Source organism: Osmerus eperlanus, chromosome 17 (assembly GCF_963692335.1).
Source record: "Osmerus eperlanus chromosome 17, fOsmEpe2.1, whole genome shotgun sequence".
NCBI lineage: Eukaryota > Metazoa > Chordata > Actinopteri > Osmeriformes > Osmeridae > Osmerus > Osmerus eperlanus.
The window spans coordinates 14,366,254-14,376,523 of record NC_085034.1 but is presented as its reverse complement, the minus strand read 5'-3'; the positions used below and the strand labels follow the sequence as shown (position 1 = coordinate 14,376,523).

General features: G+C 42.1%; 2 protein-coding genes across 4 annotated transcripts in view; both read right to left on the bottom strand.

The window, feature by feature from the left end:
* Positions 1–797: 797 nt before the first annotated feature.
* The window catches only part of slc41a2b (solute carrier family 41 member 2b), a 50,720-nt gene continuing 41,247 nt past the window's right edge, over positions 798–10,270 (bottom strand). For all 3 annotated transcript variants that reach the window (XM_062482864.1, XM_062482865.1, XM_062482867.1), the window contains exon 11: positions 798–1,844. In XM_062482864.1, coding sequence (XP_062338848.1) covers positions 1,659–1,844 — 186 coding nt within the window. In that variant the 3' untranslated portion in view covers positions 798–1,658. The remainder of the gene's footprint in view (positions 1,845–10,270) is intronic.
* Positions 6,516–9,380, bottom strand: LOC134037536 (E3 ubiquitin-protein ligase TRIM39-like). Its single transcript, XM_062482873.1, has 2 exons — positions 8,841–9,380; positions 6,516–8,663 (listed from the first exon to the last, which is right to left on the bottom strand). Exon 2 carries the CDS (start codon positions 8,637–8,639, stop codon positions 7,077–7,079), a length of 1,563 nt encoding a protein of 520 aa, XP_062338857.1. The 5' UTR covers positions 8,640–8,663; positions 8,841–9,380; the 3' UTR covers positions 6,516–7,076.

Sequence of the window (10,270 nt, the reverse complement as noted above, 5' to 3'; positions counted from 1 at the left end):
TCTCTGTTTACCGAGACTACAAGCCACTGCAAAGGAAGCCAGGTACACCGCAGTGACTAGATGTCGAAAGTTTCTTCTGGTTTATCTGACCTGCTTGGCCACCACATTGCTGCTTGCAGCTATATTTTCAAATGTGGTTCTTAATGAATGAATGTAATACGAGTGGGCTAAATGCTTGAAAATATCACTACTGTAGAAGGGAAAAACTTAAGGTGACGTTTAAGTCATATAGGTTAGGTTCATTCTACATAACATTTAGTCATTTAGCAGACGCCCGTATCCAGAGCGACTTACAGTAAGTACAGGGAAATGCTACACTTCACTTTTTGTATTTTGAATTGTACATGAGAAGCAACAAATGTAGGCTATGCTTTTAAATCTATAGCATCTTCATAAATAATAAGTAGGCATTTTTATATAAAATATACAGAAATATCAGTTGTAAAAATTAATTTGCAAGCAAGCACACCCTACAATTTCCCCAGAAATTGTACCCTCTCTAGTTCCAATTGTGATCTGAGAAATATAGGTACCAAAACCACTGAGAAGAACTGTCACCAGCTGCATCCCGGGCACTGCACTATATCTATAATTCCAGAAATCTGTGTGTGCGCGCCACCAATATTATTGCGGGCGCTATGCACTATCAATAGTTCAAGGAATCTGTATTTGTGTATTTCACTGACATCTTAATCACCGACTGCATCACGGGCACTGTGCAATAGTGATGATAATTCCCGAAGAAGACTAGGGAAGGACAGTTGGAAACGTTTTCTCAAGTGGAATGTCAAGTCAAATGAAGATTTTTTTTGGCCATCTTTTACTTAACAAATTAGGAATATAAAAACTAAAGCAATATTTTGTTTATTTGAAGATAATGTTTTGAGAAGAAAAAACAAAGAAATCCCGAGATGGAATAAACCCCTTGTCGACCTGTGAATCTCAAGAGGCACATTTCATTGGAATCATGTCAGAGAGCGTCACTACACCTAAATACAAGTAAACAGCATGTAAACGTACATTGTCAAAATGACATGATGGTGGGTCCATCTTTCTACTGTGTTTGACTGGACCCAATCAGCGAGACAGAAGAGACAGAGGTTAAAACATCCATCGTATACTTTCTTTTAAATTGCTTTCCTCCATGATTTTAAATCGAGAATGTGCGATTATACTGTATCATGCAAAACTAGGTGCAGACAGAGAAACAATGAATGTTACTTTTGACTTTTGTCTATTTTGTCACCCTCTGTTGCCCCTTCCCCTGCCTATCAATTAACTTCTGAGTAGAAACACGAATGATGGTGCTAAATATACATACATATGGATGAAACAAAATCTCATGAGTAAGAGGATGTCTTTCCAACAGTGTTACCGGTGTCTGTACAAAAGCCAGTTGGAGAAAAACAAGTAAATTCCCCCCCATCTGTAGCACCTCATTGTCTTTCAAAAGCCCCTTGATAAGCACTGCTCGCTCTGTTCAATAGGAGCAAAGGAATGTTCCAAGCCACATGGCGTACCGCCTCCTCCCAGCCACACAAAAGGGAAGGGAAAAGAGGAAAAGAGAGGTTGGGCTGGAGTCAGAGAGGGGGGGGGGGGGTGGTATAGGCACAGGCGTGACCCTTCACCCCTCTTCATCAGGCGTTGGGGAAGAGGGTTCAGTCCCCCACGTCGCTATCCTGATCGCCGATGACCCATAAGAAGTGGAAGCTGAGGGCCAGGAGAGCAGTGCCCAGCAGGTCTCCCAGGGCGGTAAGGTAGGGGATGGAGAAGCTGTCTGGGTCTTTCCCACTGCGCCACATTGAGTACACCATCCAGTCTGCTATGCAGAGCAACAGGAACACCTGAGGAACACACACAGAACAGAAAACTCAACAGAGGAACCGTCTTAACTGATGATCCTGACTTACACAGAAAGAGCATGGGATAGAAGTTATTCTTAAACACTGCACGTGTGTTAAACTACGGTGGCCCTGATGTGCAAATCACAACAGCAAATAGAAAAACGCAACAGCAAATCATAAAACACAACGGCAAATAGGAAAACACAACAGCAAATATGAAAACACTTCAACAAATCATAAAACACAACGGCATTAACTTCTACCGGAAAAGGTAGGGCCTATCTACATTTACATTGCATTTACATTTAGTAATTTAGCAGACGCTCTTATCCAGAGCGACTTACAGTAAGTACAGGGACATTCCCCCCGAGGCAAATAAGGTGAAGTGCCTTGCTCAAAGTCACATCATTTAGCACAGTCAGGAATCAAACCGGCAACCTTCTGATTAATAGCCTGATTCCCTAACCGCTCAGCCATCTGACCCCCCTATCTAGCAGAGAACGGACCCTCCTGATTAGACAGACGGACTGTCTTTTAACAGGAAGGAGAGGTGAAAACACAGAAAAGCGCATATTTTGAAAACATGAGTACTTTTGCTGAAGTAATTGCCACATAGTCTGATAGCCGAATAGTTGTTCTGGTCCACGCAGCTCTGTAAGGATGGCACGTCTCACCTCATCCAGTTGTGAATAGTTTTTCCTTCTGTACAATCCTGCTTCTCTCAAACTTGACTTCAAAGTGCGTATACTCATCCTGATGTTGTGATTGGTTTACAACATATCAGCTATCACGTCGTATGTATGCCCTGCGTCAAAATATTAATCAAAAATGATTCACACCTTCACAAAATACAAAAGTACAACCCAAAATCCACACATTTAACACCCTATACAAAATTCACACCCCATTCAAGTCCTATCTGCCAGAAACTGAAGAATAGAAATGAGTTCCCTTGTCCTGAGACCCGCTTTCTTCTTACCTGCCTGTTTCTACATCTGTCCACCTCACCTGTTGCTTCAGAACGCAGCGGCCCGTCTGGTCTTCAATCTACCCAGATGCTCCCATGTTACCCCGCTCCTCATCTCCCTCCACTGGCTTCCCATCACATCCCGTATCAGATTCAAGAATCTGTCAACCGTCTGGTGGTCCCACCGCTCAAGAGCGCCCGGTCCCAACACAAGCTCTTCTCCTGTCTGGCCCCCAAATGGTGGAATCAACTCCCCACCTCCATCAGGGACACTGACTGTCTCCCCACCTTCAAGAAAAGGCTCAAGACGCACTTGTTCCGGGAGTACAACGGCACTTAGGAATGCTTGGCTGGACCTGATGTTAGTTTCCTCCAGGATCACAATAACTCTTATTGAGAGACTTGTTGCTCTTGTTGTTTAGTTGGAACGGTTTTAAATTCTTGTACTCGCTGTGAAATATTTCACTGTTGATTGTTTTTCTACAGGTACACTCTTGCACTTTTTGAGTTTCATGTTGTTTAATTGTAACTTGTTTAACTGCATGCTCTTATGGTTCTTCCCTTTGGCACTTATTTGGTTTTTCACAATGTATGCTTCATGTTTTGGCTGCTCGCAATGTTTGATAATCTCGTTGTTATGATCAGTGACCTATGCACTTTTGTAAAGCTCTCTCTTGGAAGTCGCTTTGGATAAAAGCATCTGCTAAATACATAAATGTAAATGTTCAGCTGGCTCTCTAACAGCAGCATGTTGCATGCTGTCCTCCTCTCCTACTCTTTCTTCAATGCCTAACGAATCTCTTTCTCTCCCTGACCATGTCTTTCTGCTTGAGCAGAAAGACATGGCCCCCCCCCCAATCTCTGTTTACAATACTGTACACAGAGAGAGAGATACTAGAGACAAGACAGAATGTAAATGACAAAGCAGGTGGTGTACTACAGAAAGATACTTCAAGTTTGCTGCATCATTGTCCAATTAAATAACAGGCTTTTTCTGACCCCACTTCGGTTAGCCTTAGCTCAGAGAGAGAGAGAGGGGGTGACATTGACAGCTATACCAGAAACACATGCATTCTACTGATAATCAGCTCAGAGGGCAACAGGAGGATTGAGTCAGACGTCCCTTTCCGCCTGAGAAGGGTTGCAAAAGGATCGCCTGACCGTGAGGACCGTTGATTGTGTCACAGCTGAAAGGACCAAGTATCTCCTTGGACTTCAGGGTTCTAAGATACTAAGCGCAAACTGGAGACACATTCAGTACAGAGTTCCTTGAGCTCAGGACAACAAAGTCTTTATTGGTCGTCAATGTCCTGACAAAAGTTTTTGAATTGGATATAAAACCCAACACACACTACCACAATTCCTGCCCGTAGAACATCTCTACAGATACACGGGCTTTTGAGTGCATGGGTACATGAGATTGTGTGTGTGTTCCTGCATACCTGAGAGAAGGCAAGGGCTGGGCTACAGAGAGATCCCACCCTCTGTAAACAGCACGGTAGGACCTTTTCTACTCCTCACAAGAGACAGTCTGAACAGGCACTCTGGACTCACTTAACCCTTGTGCTGTCTTCGGGTCACATGACCCAAAGGTTCATAACGAACCATCGTTGTGTTTACCCAATTTTACCCAATACAAAAACAAATAAAAACTAGAAACGGCTGTTCCTGCGAAACAGCAGTGAGAATGCTGAAAACCTGAATGGGGATAGCTGACCATGCTAAAAAAGCTGAAAATAGTGAAAATTTAGTAGAAAGTTATAAGCTGAAGCTTCAAAGCAACCGAAAGGTATTTTTGAAAGGGGCTGGAGCAGCATTCCAACAATGATTTGAAAGGATTTACCATTACTTTTAAAGGGAGAATAATTTGCACAAAAACCTTAATATTTTAAAAAGTATAAAAGTGAGAAATGAGAAAATACCCGCAAGCTGAAATGAATTTCAAAAATGTGTGAGTGACACAAAAGAGGCAGTGTGGAAGCTGAACTGCATCATCTGCATCATCTTAACAAAGCTAAGAGCTAAAATAGCCTACAATGCGGGAGAAGCTGAAAGCTGAACTGTTAAACAGAAGAAGTAGGCTAGCTAGTCGGAACAAGAATATTATCGTTTTAACAGCTGAAATTATAGTTGGGATAGTAATAGCAGTAGCAGATGTAGCCTACCATTGAGTGCGTTTACTCGGCTTTCTTAGTAGGATTCAATGTGTTGATGGAATGAAACATACAGCAGTAGAGCCGATACAGGAAGACACGGCGACACTTTGTTGCAGAAGGATGATGGTGCAAGTTTTGTCCGTGGAGCATACAACGATTAATAAAAAAGAATCATGTAGACGCGTTTATTGAGTAATCGCATAACTAATTACACATGTAAACGGAGTAATCGTATTATTGGCATAAACCGACAATTGCTAGTAATCGTGTTTCTCATGGTCAAGTAAACGTACCAATCACCTGTGTGAGAGACTGAGTGGTGCGTGTCTGTCGTTACGGTGATGGTGCAGCTATGATTGCTAACGCGCTGAGGGCAGAGAATAAGAGAAATGTAGCTAGAATCCACACCTCAAACAAGATAACCTAGACGCAAAACTGTACGTCCAATCCAAAATATAAGGATATTTTCCGAGACCCAAGACTCTGCCGAAACCAGAGATATTCTTTATATGTCTGTGCAGTCAGAAATACGACTCTACCTGCAGTTTCAAAAACGTGTTCCTTTTGCTTTCCTGGTGCTTGTTTGTTTGGTTGCCACGGTGATGGCGCAGCTGTGATAGCTAACGAGCTAGGCAGAGAGAAAAACGAACATTTACCTAGCATCCACACCTCAAACAAGTTGACCTAGACGCAAAACTATACGTCCAATCCAAAATATAAGGATATTTTCCGAGACCCAAGACTCTGCCGAAACCAGAGATGTCCTTTATATGTCTGTGCGGTCAGAAATACGACTCTATCGGCAGTTTCAAAATCTTGTTCCTTCTTGCTCTCTCTGACTGATTTTACTCACCTCTCCATTGAAGTTAGTGAGAGAATTTGAAAGGCTGCTCTCGCTTCAAGGCTCATAGCTGAAAATCTGTAAATGTGAGCTCTTTAGTAGTTACATTGGCTGAAAGAGGACAATTTTTCCTACATTTTAAGGTATAACTTGTTTCTGTAAGTTAAACTATATGAACGTTAGAGGAATTTGTTTGACAAATTAGTTGAATATCAGAAAAAGAGCAGCAAGCAGAGTCTGCTTGCTGATTTACCATTACTTTTAATGGGAGAATAATTTGCACAAAAACCTTAATGTCTTAAAAAGTATAAAAGTGAGAAATACCAAAAGTCATAGCCATCATCTCCTGAAGGAGCTGAACGTTTTGATACAAAAGTTGTAGGAATCGGTTAAAGTATGCAGAACGAGTTAAAGGCCAAAAAACGGCGGAAGAACTAAGAAGTTGAAAAACAATAGTGAGAATGCTGAACAGCATTCTCACAATAATTTTCTTTTAACCTTCGCAATGTGGGGGGTCCGAGACAGCCCACCGGTTAAAAGAAAATGCTTCACTTTGTTTTTGTATGCGGTAAAGTTGTCGCAATACAACGGTGGGTCACAATGACTGATGGGTCAGAATGACCCGAAGATAACACAAGGGTTAAAGGCTGCTGTGTGCATACCAGCATGCACACATGCACACAGATAAAGAGCTACAAACAGATGGGTCTTGTGCACTAGTTTAATCCATCAGTTTTCAATTTCGATCTCACATATACTGGGGTATACACCATTGACACACAACAAATCTAAATAAGAATGTTAAGATGATGACATCATGTTAGCAGCATCCTAATCTTTAGGTCTGGTTTCTGGTTAAAAACACAGACAAAAATGCCAGTTAGCAAACAACGGTAAAAACTTTGACATGGATTTCCAAATAATTGCTAACCTGAAGCTTTAAGCAAGATTTCTTGGGTGGCACTCAAACATTGCTTTAAGTAACATACTTTGCATTGTATTGCACAGAGCCATTAACCACTATGTGGAATCTGGGTTAGTTTCTTCAAGAAAAAGCACAGGTCTACTATTTCACGTATAAGATAAACAAAAATCAAGAGTAAACAACCTAGTTGTTCACAGTTTACTGACTTCAGCTCAGTCCCCAACTATGTACTAACACAACTTTGTTTACATGGTGACAAAAGCTCACAATTAACACAAGCAGACAAAATGTGCCAGGTCTCGTTAGGAGACAAGAACATTGTACTGTATAGAAGATGTTGTGACTAACTCTTTTGTACAGGGGTGATGATCAAAGGAGCTGAGTTGGTACCTTCGTCATTAAGACAAGGACTCAGATACGGGTACAGCTTCTCAGTGAAGGTGCAGCCAGTGTAAGAGTAGATGTGAAACGTTGCCTCCACATCATAAAAGGAGACCTGACCATCCTCATAATCCACAAACACTCCCACCTTCTGGGGCTTCTGTTTCAGGGAGAGGAGGACAGGGGTGTCTGTGAGAGCCATGTACTCACTTCCATTTCTTAGCCATATTGTCCAGTGTCCTTTCTCAGGGCTTACTGTTACCTCCCCCTTCCTGTTGATGGACTCTCTGGCCACTCCCAGATCCCACTCAGTCTTCCCCTCAACCTGCACCTCATAGTAGAACCTACCTGAGGACAAGCCCTGCTTTCCCAGGACTAAGACAACAGGATCAAACCTCTCTGGGTTGTCAGGGAGATCCTTCCTGACATATCCATGCTTGACTCTTTTCCCATCGTCAGACAGACGGAGTCTTGGATGGGCTGTGTCTGGGTCCAGAGTTACATCAACAGCATACTGACGGGTCCTCCTCAGTTCAGCTTCACACAACTTCTTCAAAACATCTACCAATGTATCCTCAATCTGACACACTGCTCTCCTTGCTGTCCCAATACTCAGATCACTGTGGACACTGATCTCAGACCAGTCCTTGGTGTGTGGAGGGGTGCTCAGGGATGGGAAGCTCTGGAGCAGGTGGAGGTGGTCCTCAGTGTGTGAGAGCTGCTCCAGCTCAGTGCTTCTCCTTTTCAGCTCAGTGATCTCCTGCTCCAGATCTTTAATGAACCCTTCAGCCCGTTTCTCTGCTGCTTTCTGCTTCTCCTCAATCACCTCAATGAGCTCAGCCTGGCTTTTCTCAATGGAGTGCACCAGAGCAGTGAAGGCCTGAATGCTGTCTGATATCTCTCTCTCTGCATCGCTCTTGCTGATCTCTATTGAGAGTTGAATCTCCTGAACCTTCTCAAGTCTCTCCTGGATCATGTGCTGCACACCTCCATTTTCTATTCCCAGTTGAACCTTTGTCTCTTTATATTCCTCCTGAAGTGGAATTGTATAATGGGCTTCATGGTCTGTTTTTATGCACATGACACAAACACATGTCTGGTCTCTCTTACAGAACATCTCTAAGGGTCTGTGATGCTTCTTACACATCTTCTGTACAACCTGTGTATTCCCAGGGCTGACCATCTTGTCAACAGGGTTCATCAGTTTTTCTTTCTTATCGGTCAGTTTCACCAAAGGGTTCATCCATTTTGTTTGGTTCTTGCTTGTGAGTTTATGTTCAATGGACCCTTCTCCGGGTTTGGCAAGGAATTCAAACTCCTGTTTGTCCAGCTTTTTAAAATCAGGTTCTCCATAGAATTGCTCCATGCAAAATGGACACTGACACATATTATCGCATTGACAGTACATAGCGATACAGGCCTTGCAGAAGTTGTGTCCACATGTAATAGAGACAGATTCAGTGAAGACATCCAGACAGATAGAACACTTGAACTGCTCTTCAGACAGCAGACTTCTGGAAGACATACTGAGACAGACCAAAATGTGGACCTAGGAAGCAGTGAGAGGAAGCAGAATGGAATGGTAGTCTTCAAATACGGAAACATTATGAACACACAAAGGTGGGCTTTGAAACCAAACCAGGTGAAACGATAACACCTTTAAATGAATGTACGAGGTGGCTAAAATAGTAAGTTTGTTAAAGTTTACTACAATTGTTCTCCTTACCTGAGTGTGTGTGTGTCTTTGAGTTGCTTCTACTCTTCAATGACCCACAAAGATATAGGACAGTAGCCTAAATTAAAGTTGTCCATCAACTTAGGTTTCACTCACTTTGGCTCTGTGACGCTGCCTTGACCCTGCTTTGGCAATACTGCAGATGGGTCATGTTACTGAACTTGAAAGAGGTCATCTCCAAACATAGAGTAACCAAATGCTCATTCTCTCCCTCTCATACCAACCAAATACCACATGTTCCCAACTGCCAAGGCACAAGAAGCTGTGAAATCAGCCATTTACTTCTGGAGCCTTTGCCAACGTGTAATAAGTCCACCTAATTGCCATGAAAACAGTTCAACAAACAGCAGTCAAGACTCCTTCAGTCTTCAGTGATAAACCACAAAGCTGTAGGAATGTATAGGATATGTACCCACAAGTGCTTGAATGTCCTAACCTTAGAGGTTCAAGTTCAGTCCGAATGCTTTACATTTTTAGACACAGAGAGGGCAAGTTTGTATTGCTATTCTTGTGGGAACAATTCAGTCCCTTGTTGTTTTCCCTAACCCCTAACCTTAACCAAACCCTCCTTACTGAATTTATTTTCTTGCATATTACAAAAGTTAGTGTTGAAGAACCCACTCAATATAATAATAATGTTTGAAATAATGTTTGGATCACAAAATACTAATTTGTTCTTGTTTTCTAAGCTTTCAGTTGAGTTGTGGGAGCATTATGCGTGATGTGATTTGTTTTCAGTTTTTTCCCTAGCCTACTTATAGCGCGGGGATACTAGCTGTAAGGTTTCATATGTAGGCTGTGTTTGTCTGTACAATGTACGATCCCATCCCACCTCCTAATCAAGAAGTGAATTGGCAGATTTTGTCTTAAGTCATGTACCCTTAAATATAACGTTTCAAAAGCAGTTGTGTCAACTTTCAAGCATGCCTTCTGCGTGTTTGGCGTACATTTTTGTCATACGTTTGTTTTAGCCTACATCCTTTCGGAGCTTTCATTTTCTCAAATGGAGCTTTCATTTTCTCAAAGGCGGAGAAGAATACCCAGGGCTTGGTTCACACCTATCAACATTTCTAGCCACTGGGGGACCAAAAGGCAGGCTAGGGGAACTCATATTAATGTTAAATAACCTCCTAAAGTGACATTTGTGTCATGGGACCTTTAATAATACTTATAATAATGCTAAATTCTACTGTTTTAAAAGTATTCTCCTTAGGACAGAACTCTAAAGAAACCAAAAGATTAATTAGTATACTTGCTACCAGCAAGGCACACTACTGTTAACTCACATATTATTAGTGTGTCTATTATCTCACATTTAAATATGACTATTATAGCCACCGCTACACCTCCCCCCAGATTTTGCAGTAGCCTACGTAGAGAAGAAAGGTGTCAAAATATGCGTCTCATTCAAAATTTCTTTG